This window comes from Mya arenaria, chromosome 3 (genome assembly GCF_026914265.1).
Source record: "Mya arenaria isolate MELC-2E11 chromosome 3, ASM2691426v1".
In the NCBI taxonomy this organism is placed as follows: Eukaryota; Metazoa; Mollusca; class Bivalvia; order Myida; family Myidae; genus Mya; species Mya arenaria.
Window position 1 is genome coordinate 38,998,772 of NC_069124.1, and position 25,399 is coordinate 39,024,170.

General features: G+C 34.7%; 1 protein-coding gene across 7 annotated transcripts in view; it reads left to right on the top strand.

Annotated features, from left to right (window-relative positions):
- LOC128227977 (uncharacterized) overlaps positions 1-25,399 on the top strand; it is a 186,304-nt gene that overhangs the window by 132,468 nt on the left and 28,437 nt on the right. For all 7 annotated transcript variants that reach the window (XM_052938974.1, XM_052938975.1, XM_052938978.1 and 4 more), the window contains one exon: positions 243-289. In XM_052938974.1, coding sequence (XP_052794934.1) covers positions 243-289 — 47 coding nt within the window. The remainder of the gene's footprint in view (positions 1-242; positions 290-25,399) is intronic.

Below are 25,399 nucleotides of genomic sequence, written 5' to 3' on the forward strand. Positions count from 1 at the left end.
GTGACTTTCTGCCTAATACATACCATAATGCCTAATACATAACATATTTAATAAACCAGGCAAAAGCTACATACATTTTGAATTGAAAATTTGTTAAGGCAGCCAATGGTCTGAAATTGATGACATTTTTTTTAATTATAATAATTTATGAGATGACTAAAACCTATGGCCCTATTAGTGCAGTACTTTTCCATCAATCATGAGGCAATAAAAAATATGAATGTTTTCCCTTGTCTACTTAGATTGAAGCTGCTCAAGCGACACAAGACCCAGCGAGCCTCAATAGCTGGTAAGTACAATGTTAGACAACTCTTGCTTCTTCTGTGGTTTGGTATCATCTGAATTACCTCCCTTACTTGGAAAAAATGCAATTTCTGGTTGTTCCCCTTGAATTAATGTAAAACAGCAGTTTTATTTGGGATCATATAAATTAATCCCCCGCCATGGACCGGAGAGTGGATTTTATATATGAATGCACTTCATCCGTCCGTCAGTCTGTCCGTAACATTTCGTGTCCGCGCTATAACTTACTTACGCATTGATGGATTACCATGTAACTTGGTACAAATGATTTCCTCATTAAGATGGTGTGCAGTGACCTTGACCCGGGTCCGTACCTCAAAGGTCAAGGTCACACATGACATTTAAAGGTCAGAGTACCCATGCTCTTATCTGCGCTATAACTTACCTATGCATTGATGGATTACCATATAATCCACAGCCATTGAGTGGGGAGGAGATTATAGGAATGCACTTCATCCGTCTGTCAGTCTGTCTGTCTGCTTGTCCGTAACATTTCATGTCCTAGCTATAACTGACTTACACATTGATGGATTACCATATAACAAATGTTGTCCTCATTGAGACGATGTGCAGTAAACTTGACCCAGGTACATACGTAAAAGGTCTAGGTCACACGAGATATATAAAGGTCAGAGTACACTTACTTATGCATTGATGGATTACCATATAACTTGGTACAAATGTTGTCTTCATTGGGATGATGTGCAATGACCTTGACTCGGGTCCATACCTCAAAGGTCAAGGTCACACGAGATATTTAAAGGCAGAGTACACATGCTCTCATTAAAAGCAGTAAAACAATGTTATGATGTCACCACATTATATATGTATCACTTTAACGAAAATACTTAAGACTTGCTATTTCATCGATGTTATAACCCAAAAGACTCATTTTCCTTCTTTTTTTAGCCAAAATAACATTGACATTGATCTTACCTACCCTACTCACAATCTGAATAACTTTAACAAAATATACTTCTATAGCATGTTCATATATCCAAAAATATTTAGGTTACCGATCAAACAACTTCAATTTCCTATTTTTCCACTCACGACCAGTGGTAGTGTACAATTTTGGTCAGATTCAACTACCAGTTGGGTTCAGAGAAAAACTAAATGTTTTAAAAAAACAATGAGGGGGGCGGGGGATATAGCCGTCTTTTGGACTGCCTTGTATGTAATTATAATTAAAAAAAAGCCCTGTGACTAGGTCTTCAAAGTGATCAACGTCACTCTAATTTCTATCTGCTATTGCTGGTGATCATGTGTTTGGTATTGAAATATTGACAATAGAGTTAAAATGTTAATGAGTAACCCATTCTTTTTTTTATTTCACCACCCATGGTGCAAGCTCTTACAAATCTGACATCGGAGGCAGCAAGATATTTTATAGCAAACATTTTATTTGATTTCTTTAACGCCAAAAATTGCTTGGTATGTAATATTTATCTTTCTCTTTTATGGTAGAAATTTACTTACTCTGCTATTATAAATAGGTGTTTAACCTTATATTTCTGAAATGATTGGTTATCGTGCCAATGGTTGTAAATTTTAATTAAAGCCTTTTATATGCAATCATTGTTGACCGTAGTGCGGAAATTACACAAAAATAATCATTTACAAATCTTTCAGTAAATATTAATGACCCCATAGGTAGAATTGTTCAGGTGGTCAAATATGTGGACGTAACATAGCTTGAAGGCGCACAATATAGGCTGATGCCAATTTTTATTTTTACTCATGCTTTACTCATTTGAAAAAACAAAAAAATGCATATGATTTAGCAATGGATAAAAAATATTAGCGATGTTTTGGTGCATTTTTAACCAAGGAATTGGTGGCTACGTAGCTATTCATTCCAAAAATCCATTTTAAATGGCCTGTATTACAGAATTTAGTGAATAATATGTAGTTGTGCGGACTTTATTATAACTTTTTTATGCCCCCGAAGGTGGGCCTATTAAAATCGCACCGTCCGTCAGTCCGTCCGTCCATCTGTCCGTCCTTCCATCCCTCCGTGTGTCCGGCTCAATAACTGGTGTCCGGGCTGTAACTTTCCCTTGTATGGACAGATTTTAAAATAACTTGCCACATGTGTTCCACATACCAAGACGTCGTGTCGCGTGCAAGACCCGTGTCCCTACCTCTAAGGTCAAGGTCACACTTGGTATTTATTCACAATGGAGTGCTGCATATAGGACATTGAGTATAGGTTGTCATGTCCGGGCTGTAACTTTCCCTTACATGGACAGATTTTAAAATAACTTGCCACATGTGTTCCACATACCAAGACGACATGTCACATGCAAGACCCATGTTCTTACCTCTAAGGTCAAGGTCACACTTAGTATTTATTCACTATGGAGTGTTGCATATAAGGACATAGAGAATAGGTTGTCGTGTCCGGGCTGTAACTTTCCCTTGTAAGGACATAATTTAAAAATGACTTGCCACTTGTGTCAGACATACCAATACGACGTGTCGCATGCAAGACCCGTGTCCCTACCTCTAAGGTCAAGGTCACACTTAGTGTTTATTCACAATGGAGTTCTGCATATAAGGACATAGAGTGTAGGTTGTCGTGTCAGGGCTGTAACTTTCCCTTGTATGGACAGATTTTAAAATAACTTGCCACATGTGTTCCACATACCAAGACGATGTGTCGCGTGCAAGACCCGTGTCCCTACCTCTAAAGTCAAGGTCACACTTAGGTGTTTATTCACAATGGAGTGCTGCATGTAAAGACATAGAGGATAGGTTGTCATGTCTGGGCTGTAACTTTCCCTTGTATGGACAGATTTTAAAATAACTTGCCACATGTGTTCCACATACCAAGACGATGTGACATGTGCAAGACCTGTGTCCCTACCTCTAAGGTCAAGGTCACACTTAGGTTTTTATTCACAACGGAGTTCTGCATATAAGGACATAGAGTATAAGTTGTCGTGTCCGGGCTGTAACTTTCCCTTGTATGGACAGATTTTAAAATAACTTGCCACATGTATTCCACTTACCAAGACAACATGTCGCATGCAAGACCTGTGTCCCTACCTCTAGGGTTAAGGTCACACTTAGGTGTTTATTCACAATGGAATGCTGCATATATAAGGACATAGAGTATAGGTTGTCGTGTCCAGGCTGTAACTTTCTCTTGTATGGACTGATTTAAAAATGACTTGCCACTTGTGTCAGACATACCAAGACGACGTGTCGCGTGCAAGACCCATGTCCCTACCTCTAAGTTCAAGGTCATACTTAGTGTTTATTCACAATGGAATGCTGCTTATAAGGACATAACAGTGTAGGTTGTCAAGTTTGGGTGGTATTTTTTATGTTTAGAGGCAATTTAAAATAACTTGCCATATGTATTTGACACGTAAAGGCAAGATCAACTTTTCATGTACTGACCTTGTTCATAGGTCAATGTCACACTCGGGGGCATTCGTCACATACTGTGACAGCTCTTGTTTTAGGTGTCTATTTGACAGATAAATTACTCAGTTGCCATTGTTATGAATACGTTTTATTTCCCATTTAAATCATACATAAGGCCGTAAAATATGCAAGTGTGAACAAAAACATTATATTTCTTGTAGTTTTACATTGAATAGTGCAAATTTTACTGTAATTCTTTAAAAACTTGGAAATCTGGGATTGAAAAGTGACGTATCTTTGAAATAATTCAGTAACCAAACAATATAGATCCAACTTTATTGTACAATGTGCTAATACAAACAATTGAAATTATTCTTATTCTCTGATACACTTGAGACAGATTTTATTTGCTTTTAGTAACAATATATCCTACTTTAGTTCAGGATGCTTCATATTGGTCACAGTCTGAAACAGATTTCTCAAATATTTATGGAACAATGACACAACATTTTGCGCAAATCCATCTAGAAATGTAATAAATGTCTAAGTAGGCTGTATTGCTAATCTGTTGTTTTACAAGTACGTTTAAATCTACCATCAACAAGCATTTTTACTTAAAATATTTGTTTAAAAGTGAAATAACATGCTTAAACATACTTGTCCAGATGTTTACAAAGACTTCCAGAAAAATTGTCTTCAAGTTAAATTCTCATTAAAAATATTAGGATTTTAATTAAAAAAACATATTTTCAGATTGGTTAAAAGTACATTTTATAAAGGTATGTGATTTTTTTGATGCAATGCTCCTATTTTTTCTTCTTTTTGCAATCATGTCTTACATTTTTTTCTGCAAAAAAACGTAAGACATGAAGTGTGTTGGCTTTTTTACACAGAAGATTAACACTGCTTAAAATAGCGGATTGTTCTTAAAAAAGATAACAGACAATCATTTATGGACTGTTACCCTGGCTGGTGCCAATAATCTTCTGAATATTTTTCATTTCCTTCAAAGAATTTTGTCTTATTAAAATTGGTGGAATTTGTGAACTACTGTTCCAAATTTCTAGGAAGGTGCAGAAAATAGAAATGCTTAGTCATAATAATGAAATGATAGCATGATTTCCTGTTCTTTATTGGTTTAACCACTTTATTGAACAGGTGAAGTTTTCTAACCAGTATTCCTTCTCTTTCTGGTCACTGTACTGATACATTTTGTTAATGCTCAGAGCCCATGATTATGAACAGTCTCGAGTCCAGTCTAGACACAGTCTCAGAAAAACACTTATTAAATTACAAAGAATCATCTCTGTTACATTCATTTTACAAAAATTAAGAAAATTTGTAAATACTTAAACAATTTCAAACAGTAATAAAATTCAACAAATTTCATCATTAAAGCTGCACTCTCACAAATTGAACGTTTTGACAACTTTTTTATTTTTTGTCTTGGAACGAGCCGATTTTTGCCAAAATGCATGGACACCAGTTATATAAGACTGCTGACAAAAAAGATTTTTATATTTAAGTTCAAAAATTGATGTTTAATGCATATTTCTTATACCGTTAGTAACGGTTTATTAGCCATAAAACATTAATTTTCGAACGGAAATATGAAAATCTGCGATCTGATCTTTTGTCAGCAATCTTTTATCATTGGTTTGCCGATATTTACGCAAAAATTTGCTCTTTCCAAGACAAAAAAAAAAAGAAGGTAAAAACGGTATATCTGTGAGAGTGCAGCTTTAATACTCATTTAAACAACATCTATATTTTGTCATGCTGGGATGTGATGTTTAAGACAGATTGGCAATGTACCATTAAAGAAGCGTTGAAAATGATCCAAGTTAAAAAACTACTAGTACATTTAACTTTTTTATTTTTTGTCTTGGAACGAGCCGATTTTTGCCAAAATGCATGGACACCAGTTATATAAGACTGCTGACAATTTTTTTTTTTTATATTTAAGTTCAAAAATTGATGTTTAATGCATATTTCTTAAACTGTTAGTAACGGTTTATTAGCCATAAAACATTAATTTTCGACCGGAAATATGAAAATCTGCGATCTGATCTTTTGTCAGCAATCTTTTATCATTGGTTTGCCGATATTTACGCAAAAATTTGCTCTTTCCAAGACAAAAAAAAGAAGAAGGTAAAAACGGTATATCTGTGAGAGTGCAACTTTAATACTCATTTAAACAACATCTATATTTTGTCATGCTGGGATGTGATGTTTAAGACAGATTGGCAATGTACCATTAAAGAAGCGTTGAAAATGATCCAAGTTAAAAAAACTACTAGTACATTTTTCTCCGCTCAATATAGAGGTTGATGCAAAAAAGAATGATTTTAATTTTAATGAATTGTCATGTTTAATTCCCCTGTTGAGAATTAGATGAACTATTCATGAACTTAGTTCATGAACTAAGATCATGAATAGATTGGATGTTTCATTAACAATTACATTAAGAAACAAATATAATAGTTGTTAAAAAAAATATAACAATGAAGTATTAGCTGTACACTACTCAAAAACAGTCACTGAACGGTGTTTCTACACAAATGTATTTCGTAGGTTTGTCGCAAAAACATATTACAAGAAAACGTATTTGCTCATTACTTTAAAGGGACTGTACAACAGATTGGCACCAGTTTTTTTCTGTAACAAATCTCTGGACAATTATTTAATAAAATGTTTTACTCTTTGATATCATAATTGCAAAAAATATACCAAATTGTAAAAAAATAATCGAGTCGGAGACCTGGTTCGAACCGGTGTCCCCAAAATTGCAGTCCAGTGTTGTATCCACTGTGCTACGAAGGCTTACCCTAAATGTTTGGAATATTTAAGCTATATACCTAACTTGGTAATTTCACGTGATAACATTGATTAGCCAATCACGCATAAGGAATGAATTCTACTATGTAGAAATACCTAGTAATCTTTTTTAATGGAAAAATACAAAAAAACTGTGAAAAATAAATCAATTGTAAACTATGTGGTACTTAAGTTAGTAAGTTTCAATGCATTGTACACATCGATACCAAGTTAATGTCAGTTTTCGACAATTTTTCGCTATTTCATCCAGGGTTGTCATTATGTTTTTCACAAACCGTTTTTTTATAAATCTAACAGATCTGGCCAGGGGTCAAGGGGGCCGCCTAGGCCCCCTTGTTAGATCCAGGGCAACGCCCTGTTCGGGTGTTCAGGGGGGCGAAGCCCCCCGAGACGAAAACGAATTTTAGACATTCCTAGCTGAGGGTCTAAAACCTGTTTCCCTGAAAGCAAAATTGACTGTTTAGAAAACATTTATTCAGACTATTCTACTTTGGAAACAATATAAATGGGCCGAAATATCCAATTTTGGATTATGTGGCTACACATCTGGCTCTAGAATCTCTTGTTATCTCCTGCAAATCAAATTGTTCTAAATAGTAATCAGAGCTAGATGACTGATGATGTCGGTCTATTTTAGTTTGGTGAAACTATGGGCCCAGACTCATTCATTAATGGAATGGAAATAATTTACATTAACACTTAGATTCTACATAGATTGAATAATAAATCGTTTGTCTTACCTTGATAACAGCTAACAACAGAATGAACTTGAAGCAATGAAATCACCTCCTACCCGGAGATCGCCGAGAAAAATAAAAAGTGGGAAGAATCTAGCTTAGTGGACCGCTGAAATCGCCGACCATAGTATCTTACATTTTGTTTCAGAAAGTTCGCTAGCTTTTCATAATGAGTAATCTTAGCGGGGGTTTGAAGGTATCAGCATATCAGAAACGACACATTGATTTTATTCAACAAAATGGACATTTCAAGCAGGCGCCATGCATCGATCGTAACTTAAAAAGAACAACAAACAATGTGTTTCCAATTTGCATTTTCGTTCTCACCGGTTCTTTGTTGGAACCCAAAATCAAATAGACTTTTAAACTTTTTTGATTTCGGCTGCGCCATTGTGCATGTGTTGTTTGTTAGCTCTACTGGCCAAAGGCCAGAAGAGCTTATGCGATGGTAATGTGTACGTAGTATGTGCATCCGTGCGTCCGTGCGTCTGTAAACAATTGCTTGTGAACACGATACAGTCTTCAGTTTTGATTGTATCTCGATGAAACTTGTACAGTATCTAGATATCCATTAGAGCTCGGTTCCTTTCGAAAACCAGCCAGATCCGCCCATGCATGCCTAGATTATGGCCCTTGATAGTATAAAAAAATGCTATTGTGTAAACAATTGGTTGTGAACACGATACAGTCTTCAGTTTTGATTATATCTCGATGAAACTTGTACAGTATCTAGATATCCATTAGAGCTTGGTTCCTTTCGAAAACCAGCAAGATCCGCCCATGAATGCCTAGATTATGGGCCATGAAAGTTTTAAAGAAATGCTTTCTATTTTTAGCCAGGTCTGCATGAGCGAATTCTATTTTTAGCCAAGTTTACATGTATATGTTAATTCAAGTCTAGAGTTAAGGGAGACAATTTGCAAGTCTAGGATTTTGAGAGACAATTTGCTTTTTGCTTCTGCAGTTGATTTTGTGAATTACTCTGCCTTGTTCTTGTTGAAAGCCCAAAGGCCATTTTTTATCTTTAAGTTCTGTACTTTGCGCATTCATCATAACAAAATTAATTGTGAATGTTTAAGTTATGCACCTGGTGTCATTACTGGCCACACCCAGGGTTCACAGGTTTGGTAAACATAAATCTGGAAAGGTTTGAAAATCTTTTTGTGTGTTCGTGCATCCATCTCAGCACAATTGATTGTGAATGTTTGTTCAAATTGATCAATGTTGTCCTAGGATGCCCTTGACTTTGACCTTTTGACCAACTTTTTTAACTTTTAAAACTACAGAAAATTTTACTATGAGTACAGTTTTGAAAGCATTTTTTTTTGGTCAGATGACTTTTACTTGGCACATATTAAAATAGTTCATGCAACTAATCTGCTTACAATACTTTCTGGGCTCAGATGTTGAACGTGCTACGTTTTCAGGTAACCCAAACACAAAACATAAACTATATGTCTGTTGCCTTTTACCCATACATACATGCTCTGGATTGATATGACCACAAAAGCCATGCCAGTAGAGCATAGGCCCTTTTGGGCCTCTTGTTTTTTGTATCGCGGCACATCATTGGTCGCTCAAAACTGGAGTAATCAATCAAACGCTGTGTTATTTTTTCCAAGCGTTTGTACTACAGGGAACGGTGTCGCTATACAGTGTTCATCGGCAATTAGTACGGCGATTTTCTTCGACTTTTTCGGCCAGTTTTTTTCAATCTCAATTTTAAAATTCCTGAAAAAGCAACCGATTTTTTCACGATTTTAAACGATGGATTTGATCGGCAATCGGTTCATAATGACAACCCTGTTCATCATACGGAGTACAGCCCCTTTAAAATGTTTCAATGTCATTTTAAACAATAATATTAGGATAAAAGATAGTTATAAAAGTTATTGAATAACACCAATTACTTCGTTTTAACTTACCTAAAATCGATGAAACAACACTTTAGTTTATTTGGCGCATTGTCGACAAACACGGCGGAAGTTGGAAATATCTCCGCCAGTGAAGAGTGTCATCTAAAATGCGTAACCGTAATAGAATATGACTATTTTGTTAATATATGTGAGGCAATCTATAACAAGTTGTCAAATTAATTGCAATATTTTCACATTCATAGAGATCGTGATCCTTTCAATTTTATTTTAATTTTATTTATAATTAATAAAGACGTAAGCGATACCGGAAGTGGAAGAAAAACAAAGAACTCTGGACATCGGATTGTGTCATTGGCAACTATTGTAGAGTCGTTTTTAGTTTAATGAACCTGGAAAGAATATACCTTTAACCTGTTTGACAACTAAATAACCAGTGCTGGCAAAGATGTTCTTTGTAAATAAAAGTAATTTAGCAAATAGGGTAATTCTGGATATCTCTACATATATGGCGTCAACCATCAAATTCGGACAGCCTCGAATAAGTGTTCAATTAAGTCATCAGTATGGTTTTATTGGATTAATTCAATACCCTCAATGGTCTTCAATGCTATTAGTTGAAGTGTTATGTTTTATTACTCTGTCTAATAGTAGTGAGATCAATACCACATCCCTAAAGTGATTATCTCTATCTTGGACGATCTGATAAAAAAGCAGGTAATAATACTTCATTGTCAATTGTTAATTTAAACAAATGTTTCAACTTGCTGGATTTTTTTTATGCCAGTTGATAGAAACACATAGAAACCCTAAGCATTTATGGGTTATTGCCCTTGAATTATCCAAAATGGCTTTTTTAGGTTTTCATCATCAAACAGTCACCACTTTCTCACTCATCAACTACCTGCCTGTTGCTGCCGCACCCTTCTGCTGGACATCTCATCTTTTGAATAGTTAAACAGATCATCAAATTCATTAAACTTCGTTGATTCAAGTTCACGAATTTAAGTTCATGAACTGTTTCATGGACTTATGTTTTGATGAATTCTGTGCAATAAAATTGGTGATTTTTATTATTATGGCATAAGGTTCGTGAACTTCTTTTGATGAACTTGATAACCAGTTCATGAAAAATTCATCAACTTTGGTTCATGAACTGTTTATGAACTACGTTGATGATTTTTTTTCAAGAACTTGATGGACAGATCATGAATGTTCATGAACTTTCATGAACAGTTCATCAGTCCATGAACAGATTCTCGACAGGGTCATTTGAATTAAATGATCAAAAGAAAAAAGCATAGGACGGGTGTACAGATAAAAACAGTATCCTTTATAAATGATGTTTTTTTATTATTAGCTGCATTGCCACTAATTTCACAGTGAAATGAAATGCCAAAAAAAATGGCACAAATCATACCCTTTTTTTGTTATGATCATTAAAGTCAAATGAGTTGAACATGATTAATGCATTTAATTTTTTTTTTGCACCTATCAATCTATATTGTGCACCTTTAATGACTGGCTTTGTGCAATACCATTCTATGAATAATGACCTTTATTATCCATGTCAAGGTCACTAAATCTCCATCCTTTGAAATATGTTGCTAGGTCAAATCTCATGAAGCAAGATCCATCTGTTGATTTAATTGAAATGACTCCTATTGAGTGAGATATATCATAGTCAAGTGTCTGAAGTGATCCAACATTTCAGAGGATCCAACATTTCAGAGAATCCCCCCCCCCCTTGTCTTTCTTTACTGTACAGCTAGGGTTGCTTTCCATGTCATACCTTGTGGGAGAATTTAGATCTACAAACTTTCTGATCAAGGTAAATTGATGTTAGTTCTGGTTTTCAACCGAATTTTTGAGGTATGTTGGTATTTTGTGGATTTTTGTTAATTATTTGACATGAGTATCTTGTATTTCTGGTGTCTTGTTGATTTTCTGGTAGTTTGTAATCAGAAACATCACTATCTCAAAAAAGAGCCGTTTTACAGGAAAATTGCAGGAAGCCACATCTGGTTCTTGAAGGAAATTAATTGTTGATGGTCGGTTCAAATTTTGTGAACAATTTACCCAGGTACCGTGGGGATTATGAAAATTTAAAACCTCTGTTCAGCGGCAGGGTCTAAGCTGAGGGATTTAAGTGCATTTACATACACAAGCTTGAAAGGTGAACCTGACTTACATATGGATACTATGTAAATAAGATATTAGTTTTCGTTATATTTTAGTTGTTTATAATTTTATAAAGAAGAGGTTTGTTTTGGTTTTTGTAAGAAATTAAGTGTGTTTGTAAGAAATTAAGTGTCCTCTCTGGATTTAAACCAAATGAGAAGAGGGTTCTTAAGGTATGTATATGTTGGCTTAATTTTAAAACCTTTATGCTTGTTTAAAATTTATTTCAACTGAAATTGATGTACATGTAGAGAAAGGAATGTAATCTTTTTCCTTACATTTATGTTTAGTACTTTACTGCGTTTATAATAATTTCCTGCTCGCTTGACATAATTTTTTGAATAATCTACCACAATTGATGTTGTATCTTAAGTGTATAATAAAGCGATGAGTTTAAATGATGAGTTTGGGAAGAGATGAGGCTTTCACCTCACAATTGACCTCTAGATTTCACTGTAAACCTCTTCTATATTGGGCAAATACACATTCCTTATGTCATCTTGAATAGTGACACCTAGTGGTGTATTGTCACGGAGCTAATTCAACATTTTCTAACTTTTTAATACCAATGACAAGGATATAAATGGATTAGGAAGAATTTATATAAAATAACATCAAAATATGTTTGTTTAAAGCTGTAGAAGTTATTTTAATGTTTGTTGATAATCTAGATTAATGAAGTTTTGATAAAAGAAACAAAAAAACTTTGGATGTTTAAGTTCCAAAAATCCGTACAAATTTTGCCTTAATAGTGGGCATAAGATTTGTATGCAAAGCAAGAACTGAAAAAAAAAGTGTGATGCATTGAACTTAAACAATAACCATGGATTTGAACCTGAAATCTCCAGATTTAGATTCCAGCTACATGCGAATGGACTTTGGTGAACTAAATTATGTTCAGATGGACTTTAATGCTGGCAATTTGAGCCCATCAGATTTTAGACACCCTGGGCGTATGAAGAAGTCCCACAGCTTTAATGTAGGCAGCTATAGGTCTCAATGGAGGTGAGGATATATAGGAGGTCTTCAATGATCATTTTCTCTTTGTCTCTTGGCTTTTTATGCCCCCGAAGGTGGGCATATTAAAATCGCACCGTCCGTCCGTCCTCCATCCGTGTGTCCGGCTCAATAACTCGTGTGGTGGCTGTAACTTTCCCTTGTATGGACAGATTTTAAAATATATAACTTGCCACATGTGTTCGGCATACCAAGACAACTTGTCGTGTGCAAGACCCGTGTCCCTACCTCTATGGTCAAGGTCACACTTAGTGTTTATTCACAATGGAATGCTGCATATAAGGACATAGAGAATAGGTTGTCGTGTCCGGGCTGTAACTTTCCCTTGTATTGACATATTTTAAAATATCTTGCCACATGTGTTCGACATACCAAGACGACGTGTTGCGTGCAAGACCCGTGTCCCTACTTCTTAGGTCAAGGTCACACTTAGGTGTTTATTCACAATGGAATGCTGCATATGAGGACATAGAGTATAGGTTGTCGTGTCCGGGCTGTAACTTTCCCTTGTATGGACAGATTATAAAAAAACTTGCAACATGTGTTCGACATACCAAGACGACGTTTCGGGTGCAAGAACCGTGTCCCTACCTCTAAGGTCAAGGTCACACTTAGGTGTTTATTCACAGTGGAATGCTGCATATAAGGACATAGAGTATAGGTTGTCGTGTCCGAGCTCTAACTTTCCCTTGTATGGACAGAATTTAAAATAACTTGCCACATGTGTTCGACATACCAAGAGGAGGTGTCGTGTGCAAGACCCATGTCCCTACCTCTAAGGTGAAAGATACACTTAGTGTTTAATCACAATGGAATGCTGAATATAAGGACATAAGAATGTAGGTTGTCAAGTATGGGTTGTATTTTTTTATGTTCAGAGGCAATTTAAAATAACTTGCCATATGTATTTGTTTGATCTTTAACTTTTCATGAACTGACTTTGTTCATAGGTCAATGTCACATTCAGGGGCATTCATCACATACTGTGACAGCTCTTGTTTTCTATTGTTTTAGTTGCTGTTTTAAGGAGAGAGAAATATGGTAATGTCAGGCTTCGAGTTAGTAATGTTTTCTGAAGAAAAAACTGCCTCAATGAGGACAAATGTTGGCATCTGTTAAAACTAATTGTTCATATGAGGAGTAATTTCCTATATTAGTCATCACCTGGGTAGGTTAGGTTAGCATGTTCCAGGTCGAACCAGCTGCCTCGACTTCAATGTCAGCTTATGTTTACAGCTTATGTTTAGCAGGTTCATCAGTCATGTGTCTGCAGTAATATTTAACTCCAAGGTGTGCTCACAAGATATGGAAATATTGTAGGTTTGGTTTCTTGTTCTTTGGACTGTTTCCATTGTCATATTTGTCTTCAAAGTCTGCTCTGATCGAAAGACAGCTCTTCACTAGGGAGCTAGAACTGGTTGAGGTACTATGGAACAATTTGCAACCACAAGGCTGCCTGACCACCATCAGATGGGTGCTGCATGCTTATCTTTACCCATGTTGTAATCATCCAAGTGGACTTGCTAGGATAACTTAAATACTCTTTATCTTATGCAGTTTGTAGTTCTTGTCATTTTCTTGTCATTCTATTGACTTTCTTAGAGTACATGTGTATGGTGTTTTGTTAAATTCAGTTGGAAAACAACCAACTTCTTGCTTCAAAAGGAATGGTTGAGCACTAATTGACTGACTTGAAGTAATGATTTATCTTCCTTGCTTCAACCAGAAGTGTTGACAGCACCAGCTGGCTTCAGTCTTGGGAGTTTTCTTGCTAAGAGAAGGGCATGTTCTAAAACCTGGCCTGGCCTGGCCGGGCTTGGCATGGCCTGGCCTGGCCTGCTGACTCAGCATTTTGAGTCGGGCCAGGCCAGGATAGGCCATATTTTATACATACTGAGAGTACAAGCACTGAATATACTGGAACACAATGATACATCTTTCTTTAGAAATCAAACTGCATGTTTAATGTAATGTATTTTTGTTGCTTTATTGAGATAAAAGGTAGTTTAATTGAATGCATGAAAAATTCTTAATACTAATCGGATATTTTATATAAGTGCACAGCTCTGGGTTTACAAATCAAATCTTAAAATCAATGTGTTCAGACTCAACTTTTACATACATATATATTTTATTTTTTACATACATATGTATTTTATTTGTGACAATTTTTATGTTTTGTTTTTATTTAAAATGTAGAAATTCTATCTTACAGTTCATACAATAGCTGAACATCAAGTTGTTCAAAACTACATGCATACTTGAATTGATAACCTGTTTTTTTGTATAAGTAAATGAATTAATCATTATTAAACTACGTACATTCTTTATCAAAATAAAACCCAGAAAAAAATATTATATTAAACATGCAGTTTCTAAATAAAGGTAAATCATTGTGTTTCAGTATATTCAGTACTTGTACTCTCATTATGTATAAAATATGGCCTGCCTGGCCTGGACCGGCCTGGCCTGACACAAAATGCTGAGACAGCAGGCCAGGCCAGGCCAGGCCAGGTTTTAGAACATGCCTAAGAGAAGCACAGTGTTGAAACTGCCCATTCAATAATTGCAGTAATAATTGGCACGTATGTGTTCCTCTCTCCTGAAAATAGCCTCATATCTTAATTTTAGAGTTGATCTTCATTTGATGCCATGATTTATTTTATTAAAATGGTTTTAATTCTTTAATTTTTCTGGGCAAAAATCTTGGTAGTTGTATTACAGTCTTGGAATATTCTTTTTCTATAGATACAAAAAATAATGACAGTGTTTTCAGATAATTTTAAGAAGTGTACACATAATTTGCTTTGGTATTTCCTACTTTATCAGTATATTTTATGATTCATTCATTGAATTTAATGAGGTAAGAAACGTTTAAAGACTAGTTTTTCCTTTTGTAGTGAATGTGTCGTAAAATATGAATTGCTGTGGCGAAAGTTTCAAATTTGATGAACAGTTCTATTGTGGTTTCTTTTCGGGGTTTAAGGGTTTTTGAAAGATTTTTATAATGGCGTTTGTCTGGCTTGTGGTTTAATTGCCTTGTCACTGACTGAGTTAATTTTTGTTGTTTTTGGCATATTTTTATTTTACATTTATTTTGAAGGGGCTATATTAACACCGTATGATGAAATAGCAAAAAAAAGAAAATTGTCAAAAACTGACTTACACTTGGTATCAATGTGTACAATGCATTGAAACTATCTAACTGAAGTACCACATAGTTTACAATTGATTTATTTTATCGCAGTTTTTTGTATTTTTCCATTAAAAAAGATTACTAGGTAAGTATACCTAGTAGAATTCATTCTTATGCGTGATTGGCTAGTCGATGTTATCACGTGATATTACCAAGTAAATTATATAGCTTAAATATTCCAAAGGTTTAGGGTAAGCTGTCGTAGCACAGCGTGGATACAATACTGGACTGCAATTTTGGCGACACCAGTTGGAACCCGGTCTCTGACTCAATTTTGTTTTTACAATTTGGTATTTTTTTTACAATTATGATATCAAAGGGTAAAACATTTTATTAAATAATTGTCCTGAGATTCTTTACAGAAAAAAACTTTTTTTGGTGCCAATCTGGTGTATAGTCCCTTTAATTAAGATTATTTATACTGTGGTAAAGTCCGGTGCATCAATTTTTTTTAATTTTTTTATTAAAAAAAACAATTAATTTTGCACTTAAAAGTTGTTTCAAGTTTAGCAATAGTCCTTATATACATTTACTTCTGTTTCTATAAAAGAACAACATGTATTGAATAGAATTTATATGAATGAAACTTAGATCATCATCCCTTTCTTCGTCAAGACACTGCTAAACAAAGCTAAATTAGCCTGCGGCAAATATTTGAATAAATCTATTCAGCACAATGAACAGTTAGTAGATCAGGATCATATATAAAGATGATAAATTTGCATATAAATATTGATGACACGGTATCTTAAATAACCATCAACTGGTCAGATTTGTATACCGTATTTTCTCGACTATAAGACAGGCCCCTAACTTTGCCCATGAAATCTGGTGCTTTTTGTTTCGACTCGCTTATAAGACGGGGTCAATTTTTAAGCAAATCTAAAATGCTAAAATTCTTCCTAATGTGTAAAAATGTTCAAGCTCAACGGACAATTATCGACTTTCGCGGTAACTGTTTTTGTTTTACTCAAAGAAAATGGCGGTCAACTGCGAGCTCTCTATTTGGAGGTAGGTTAAAAATGAGTACATGGTTACGCGTTTAAGTTTGCAATTCGTTACTTATCGGAATTGTAATAATTAATCAATAAAAACATGTTTGTTTTAGTTTATTTTTTTATTGAAGACACCAATGAAGTTCTTCGGCAAAATAAATGGCTTCAATAACATAACTGAGAAAAGCCGAGGCATGAATAGGTGTTTGTTTAGTAATAATGCTTTAGGCAATATTGTCCCTTGATTGGCGACGAACATAAAGGATTCATATTCGCATTGTCATTTGTTTGCTTAATCAAATTGACAGTTAGATACCTACATCATATTAAGATTCCAATTTATTGATTTGATATATCTGTCAAACTAATTATACTGACACGCTCCATGAGAAAAAATGCAGATATAACGGTACACTGTCTGACGTCAGAGCACGCGCGGTGAAGAGATTTCGTGTTGTTGTTTACTTAAGTAAATTGCCCCATACTTGTATCAGCAGACGATATACTGGATAGACGAATACCCTATGTAAAATTTTACTGATTTTGCCTTGAATCTTTTTTTAATATTTTATCGACTCGCTTATAAGACGGGTCCCCTACTTTTGGGGTAAAAATCGGGACCCAATTTCCCCGTCTTATAGTCGAGAAAATACGGTACATGTTTTTTCACCCTTTCAGATCTTGATGCTAATTTTTTTATTGAAAAGATGATGATAGAGCAATTTGAATTTTGGTATGAAATTGATAAATATGGTTGATGTTGTACAGTTTTTCAAATAAATAGTAAAAATATTTTTAAATGCTGGTCGTATTTTTAAACAGAATTATTTTCTTGTGTTTTGAATTCAACATTTAGTTAAATGATGTAATATGACTCAAAGATGCAATGAATACATTTCTAATGATTTCAAACATAGTATTATCTTGATGGAGTCTATCTAGAAATGAATTTATTCAATAGTTTGCTTTCAATCTGGTAGGACAGAAGAACAATTGTATTCCGAAATCTGCATTCAATAAGATAGACTACACATATGTTCCATTTATTTCTGCCGCCGCTTAATTTAGGCATTACAAAAAGAGAATGACATCTTTCAAATATGTCAACTGAACGCCTTTGGTGAAACAGATGAAATTTTCAATCCTGAAATTACCTTTATTTTCGTGATAAAGATAGAATTACATATTGCATTTCAAATCTTCAATTGTTAATTGTCATATTAGCATGATCAGGATTCAAAGTTGCTCATTATTGAAGTAGGACCACGTTTTTTTGGTAGAAGCAAAATTAGGCCTACTATTTTTAGCCAGGTTTTCACAAAGTAGGCGGGAGGGCAGCATCATTTAACTAATTTACCTATGGTATCGAGTAAATTTAGTTAAGTTTGACATAAAGTGACCATACTTGGTATATAGGAAGAGTTTATGAAGACCTTTCATAAGATTTCGTTTGTGCCCCGTAGGGTCTAATAACTTCAGTTAGGGTTGACATATTTCAACCAAAGTTATGGTTTCATTGGAATTTGTTTGGGTTCCCTATAGGGTCAGGGTTTAAAGGTCACTGTTACTAAAATAGAAGAACAGTTGGAACTGAACCTCACAATGAACACTGAAGTTCTTCAGTGAAAACCTGGTTTTGTTGCATTTCTTTATTGTAATTTATAATGGCTGCTACGCATTTGAAAGATTCAGACACCAAAGTTTCTTTGATTTAAAATACCAGGGGACATTTTGAACAATATTCAGGCCTTCCAGCGTTCCTACTTTTTCCTACTTTTCCTACTTTTTCCTACTTTTTTTAACAGCTTCCTACTTTTTCCTAAAAAACTCCTACTTTTCCTACTTTTTTGAAAATAAAGTCCGCAAAAATATTGAAGTTTGATCTTTATGCAAGTTTTATTTGCAGAAAATGAACAAAAGATGTCAAACTGGCTGGTTTCTGTTGTTGAAAGGTGTGGCAACATGTTCCACTTTGACTGCATCATCTTTTCACCCACACAGTTCAGCAACAGAAACCGACCATGCATCATTCACTAAAATAATCAATGTGGCATATAGAATAGTATGATTTTACATTAAAAACATCTCCTCTAGGTAAGTTAATAGCTATTAATAATTACCTTTTTAACCAAAAAATATTCCTACTTTTCCTACTTTTTTGTAAAAAAATATTCCTACTATTTCCTTCTTTTCTGTCAGAAAACCTCCTACTTTTTTGTTAGTGGCTGCAGGAAGGCCTGAATATTTTTAAAAATTCAGTTGATGTGACATCAATGTAAACAGAGGTCTACGCATTACCAACGTTCTAAACTCGGAGAGTACATCTATTTCAAAATTATTTGAACACTCGGGAATAATTTTTTGTCCAATATTCAACATTTTCACGAAGCTTTCAAGGCCTGAGCCGAAGACAGATGTAACTCCATATAAGAATAAGAAGGAAGGAGCAAATTCCATCCTGCACTGAACCCTCACTTGCTCCATCGAAATGTTCACATCATTGAATATCATTCTCAAGTATATCGGTCCCATTTAGACTATTAGGATATTGCACATATCTACATTGTACTCTAGATCGTGACTATAAAACCTTAGGTAAACATTTGCGACTTTATTATACTAACAAAGTATTTGAATGTATTGTTTGTTTTCAGTGTATTAGTACCAGGTACATACATGACTCATTGGTGAACTTCTGGATTGTCTCAAACAATTAAAATATCAAGAGTCCTAAATCTAAAGCAAATGATTTTTTTTAAGACACAAAATTGCTTTAGTCTTCATTTTATTTTTCATTTGCAATAATGGTAAAACTATCCATACATGTTGGAAATACCATGACAAATATTTACACATTTGTTTTCAAAAATAACAATATTGAAGCTAATTATTTGCATTAAAGATTTGCATGAGTCCTTAAATCTCTTGCTGAAGATGTTGTTAATATTTCTTCAAATCAACCAAAAACAAGTCATCAAGTCCCATGAAGTAATTTTGAAGATTCTTGATGATTGAGAGTCATACAATTATACATGTACTAAGGTGATCCTACTAATTTAGGGCTCTTAACAGTAAAGGTGTAGGTGATTCGGATTTTCATTTTTCCAAAACAACCAAAACCATTACAATAAAAATGTTTAAGTCTTCAATGACTTTGGTAAAGAAAGGGGCAATGAAATTGTAGAAGACAAGAAGTTGAGGTCCCAAAGATGTCTTTGTTTACAAAGTCAGATGAGGCCATTATGACTTAATCTATCAGCCTGCCTTGGTTCAAAGCCTTGGGCCAGAGTTTTATAATTTTAGTTTTACGGGAAAATTTTCAAAAACAAGTGCCAGGAGGAGGGAATAAAAATAAGAAAAAGATGTCGAAAAATGAGCGTCGAAAAAAAATAAATAAAAATAAGATGGATTTTTCATTTTTTTTTCTTTTTTACGGAAACATTTAAAGAATGTATGTTTTGAAGTTGTGCACACTTGTTTCGTACTCCATACTGCCTGTTGTATAATAGATTTGTATAATAAAGTCAAAACAAGATGTCATTTTCACACGTAGCCACAATAATGCCCCAGTCAATTGTAACCAGCCCCCCACCCAGGTCTTGAGAATAGCGGAGACTTTGACTTTCAGTCCAGCCAATCCTTGGTAAAACCCTGTCCTGCGTAGAGACAGACTACAGTCTACTGGACAAATCCACGCCAAATTCCCCTGCACCCTGAGGTAAGGCCCAATCCCACTATTTTCGGTGCAAAAACAAAACCACTGCACTCACTTAGCACTGCGGGGCCACCTGGAAGGTTAATAACGGCTCATTTCTCTCGTTATCCCCTTTATACCCCCGGACCTTGGGGCCGTGGTTACAATTGACTGGTGCATAACCTGGTGCATAATGCACGTTTAAGGAACTTATTTCAACATTAATTTTGGATAATTATTCATTTTACTCCCTAAACGCCACAAGTCAACTGATTCACACCAATGTAAATATATTTTTCAACTGTAACTCCAAAGTATTTAACACTGCACTTTTAAATAAAAATTAGTAAAATTACATTTAAATATTATATATATGCATGATTTTAATATGAGCATCTATACTTTTGTTGGGCTTTTTATAGTCACTGAAACTGCACTGGCAAAACATAAGGCATTTGGCACATTGTTTGTGTCTAAAATATTGATTAATATCATTTTGGGTACATATATTGAGATAAACAACACATTTGAACAAATTTAATGTCTTTGATATACAAGAAAAGAAACAAGGTATGTAACTCAAACTTACCAGATTTCACAGTAGAGTCTATTTTTTTAGTTTCTTAATCAACATACAAACAATCCATTTTAAAATGGGTGACATGAAAAGAGGAGCCAATGCCCATTAAAATTGTATGCGATATGTTGGTATAACTTAATTGTTTTTAGACAAACAAGCCAAATCCAAGTCTTTTTCTGTAGTCGGAAACTGTACAGCAAATTACAGTTCTCAGTGTATCCCCGTGTAAACAGGTCTACACACAGAAATATTTAAGAGATTTTATGCTTTGGTATAAAGAAAATACAATTCTGTTCCGAAATATCACAAAATGACAAACGCACTGATTTTATGAACAACAGTCTGCAAACTAAATCCACTTTAAAATTTCGTAAAAGGCGGCCATTTTCCTTACAAGCGCTTAGATGATGATAATAAGCAAGTTTCAAGTTTTATTTTCATCATGACATATAATATGCATGTGATATCACAAAACAATGAAACATATTTCAGTTAACATCAAAAGCAAGAAGCGCGGCTTCCGCCATCTTGGAAATTGTGCGCGATATTTTTTTGTTGTTGTCAAATTAGCAATAGGTTAAAAAACACTAAACTTTATTTTCTATCGGAGATCAAAAACGGGCGGCGGAAAAAATAAAAATAAAGTTAGGAATTTGAATCTTTTTCTTATTTGGGTTTTGCAATATTTAGGTACGGCGCTCCCGTAAAACGAAAAATAAAAAAACTCTGGCCTTGATGCACATTTATTAGCTTTAAAGACATGGAACAGAACAGTGTCACAAAGCCTCAGTTTGAAGACTGATTGGTCGCAGCAACCTTCTTAACTTCTAATATAATATTTTGCTATTTAAACTTTACTAATAATAATTATACCCCCACAAACGAAGTTTGAGGGGGTATATAGGAGTGAGCTTGTCGGTCTGTCGGTCGATCTGTCTGTCGGTTGGTCTGTCGGTTTTCATGGTTTCCGGACGATAACTCATGAAAGGCTAGACAGATATGGAAAAAATTTTGGTACACAGGTGTAACATCAGAAGATACAGGTCAAGTTCGATATTGGGGCTGGTGGGGCCAAGGTCAAGGTCACTGTTACTAAAAATAGAAAAACGGTTTCCGGACAACAACTCATGAAAGGCTTGACAGATTTGAAAATGTTTTGGTACACAGGTGTAACATCAGAAGATACAGGTCAAGTTCGATATTGGGGCTGGTTGGGCCAAGGTCAAGGTCACTGTTACTAAAAAAAGAAAAACAGTTTCCGGACGATAACTCATGAAAGGCTAGACGGATTAGAACAATTTTTGGTACACAGGTGTAACATCAGAAGATACAGATCAAGTTAGTGAGCTTGTCGGTCAGTTGGTAGGTCGGTCGGTCTGTCGGTCGGTCGGTTTTCATGGTTTGGGGACGATAACTCATGAAAGGCTAGACAGATTTAAAAAAATTTTGGTACACAGGTGTAACATCAGAAGATACAGGTCAAGTTTGATATTGAGGCTGGTGGGGCCAAGGTCAAGGTTACTGTTACTAAAAATAGAAAAACCGTTTCCGGACGATAACTCATGAAAGGCTTGACAGATTTGAAAATGTTTTGGTACACAGGTGTAACATCAGAAGATACAGGTCGAGTTTGATATTAGGGCTGGTGGGGCCAAGATCAAGGTCACTGTTACTAAAAAAAGAAAAACGGTTTCCGGACGATAACTCATGAGAGGCTAAACGGATTTGAACAATTTTCAATTGTAGGGTAAATGTCTGGGAACCAATGGTAATAGACTTATAATTAATCTGTCAAAGAATCAGATAGCAGTTTTCATATTTACTTTAAAAAAACTGCCAAAAAACTCATTTTTCTTACAGCCCTAGTAACGCTTTCAGCCACACAACTTCAATTTTCAATCATAAATATTAAAAACTGTGATCTGATATTGTGTCACCAATCTTTTATCCCTGGTTTCCAGATGTTTACACAAAGATTTGTTCATTCCAAGATGAAAAATAAAAAGAGTTGTTAAAAAGGTCAATCTGTGAGAGTTCAGCTTTAAAGCCTTACTGATGGTTTTTTGTGTACAGTCCATGTCTTTGTCATACAAGGACAGATTTTAAAACTATTTGGCAGAACGAAGTGACCATCATTATAAGTATGAGTATGTTTTGCTACATAATGGACAATTCTGTGGCATGTTTACCTTCAATGAAATACAATTGACTTGATTTCTTGTTCTTCTATCCAATCAGTATTCTAACACCTGGGGCAGGCAGGGATATTTATCACATTCTGTGATAACTCTAGTTAGCAGTTGGTAGGTATCTCATTTGGTTGTCTCTAAATTGCACGCATAAAATTCTTGTTCATTGTCCACACTCTTTCAAGTCCATAATAGAATTCTGGGTTCATTAAGTCCCTTCAAGAATGTCCCTTTCAATACTAGTCTAGTCATTCCATACAAAAAAATCAATGGTCAGTTCAAATTCATATCAATTAATTTGCCTTTGTTTGGCGATACCAGAGTTAGGACCATTGTTCTCAGCTTCATATTAATAGTTATTTCAGTTCTGGTAACAAAAAGACGGTAATAATAATTTAGAATAAAAATTCTGAAGGTCTGAATTGGCTCCTTTAACACTTGTGTGTATTTTTACATTTATGAAGTAAAAAGCAGTTGCAGGAATGTATATTTTATCACTTTATTGTGTAGTTATAGCATCTTGTGTGGTATATCACATGGCAAAAATAGGAAAGATAATTGAAAAAGAGGATATTCGTTCTGGATTTATATTCTTTCAATTTCTGATGGAATGCACATCAATGGAATAATGATGATTCAATCAGTTGGACTGCATTGACATGATGATTTTCAGGTATTAATCCATAAAACACAATTACCAGCTTCATAAAAGGGTCATTTTTATATGAAAATGAATAAAATCTCAATTGGTCAGTAACAATATCTATGGATGGACATACCTTTGGTTGTCTGGTGGTTTTGTTATACCACTGATATCCCTCTGGTTTTCTGTCTGATGGACTGACCAACTGCTGAAATAAATGGCAGATACATGTAGGTGTTAATGTAGTTTTATTTGTGTCTTTTCATCCCTGTTGGCTTCTGAATGTAATGTGTTCATTGAGGAAAGGAATAATTAATTAATTTTTTATGGCTGGTGTATGTGAAACATTCTTCGTGTAGTGGCATTTAGTACCTGTGGTCTCTTTTTCATGCTTAGTAAAGTGTGTTTATGTGTTGTCTTTAGTGTTTTAAAACTAAATCCCCTCATGGCATTGTACTATGACAGCGCATTACCACAATTGTTGTCGTCGTTGGGGACATCTGCTGGAGCTGGAAGCTAGTTGGGCCAGTAATTATCATGGTGTGTTAACTGTGATCAATACATGAGGAATGTTTGGAATGCACTGCCATCAATCCTTAAAGCCCCATAACTTTGTTTAGCCATAGTGACAATAATGTCATCGCTATCAGTCTGTGGTCTGATGCCTTTTAAGGGTAAATTTTAAGTTTTATTGAAAACTCAGAATTGGTCATTCATTGATAATCATCACTCTCTGTAATAAAACATAAAGAATCTGATGTTAGGTAAATTATTACTTGGTAAGAAATTAAAAATCATTAATATCATGAAAGTGCTAAAAAAAAATTATGTTTTATTTTGTCAAATAAAATCATACATTTTTCACATTTTCTGGAATGCCATTATTTAAGGTATTCAGTTATATCCTTAATGCTTTTGGTTTCTTACACTTATAATCTGACTAATGTGTTGAATTTGACACATGTTTACATTTTTATCTTACAAAGGTGTGAGACACTGTCAAAGCAGTGAAATAAGGTTAAAGAAGCCATATGACTTCAGTTAACGGGGAAAAAAATAGTTCCACATTTGAAATACATCTTCATATTGGAATTACTATTTGGGTATGTAACTTTGTCAAATATTGTTCTGTTATTTCTTTAAATCTGTGTTTGATTTAGTCGTAAATCATCTAGATTGCAAAGATTTGTCATATGATTTGATTATTAAGCTGTCATATTGTACATTCACCATCTGGCCATTTTGCATTCTTTTGTATTAAATTGACACAAGTTGAAATTCAGATGAAAGAGCCTGAAAAGGTTCCAGAGGAGGGTTAAGTGCATCAAGGATTGATAAAGCCAGACTACTGACTGGAATATTTTCCTGATTGGTGGTGAAATGGTCATCTAAGGACCTTGGTATGATGAAAAATGTCAAACAAATTGGATTATTTGTTATCAATTTGATTTTGTCAGCTGAATTAGTGAGGACATCATAGTTTTTAGGGCAATTCTCAAAGTGCTCAGCGTGAGCTATTGTGATACATGTAGGGACAGTCTGTTGTTTGTGTGTTCGCCATCTTGAACATTTCCCTCCACACAACTTCCTTCTAAACCACTCAGGGGATAATTTCAACCAAACTTCACAGGAATGTTCCTTGGGTGGGCCTCTGACAGATTTCTTCAATAAACGTGATTCCATGCAAAACTCTGAAACCGCTGGCCCGATTTCAAAATAATTTCACTGAAATGTACCTTAGGTAAACCTGTATCAAATTCCTTAAACCATGTTGATT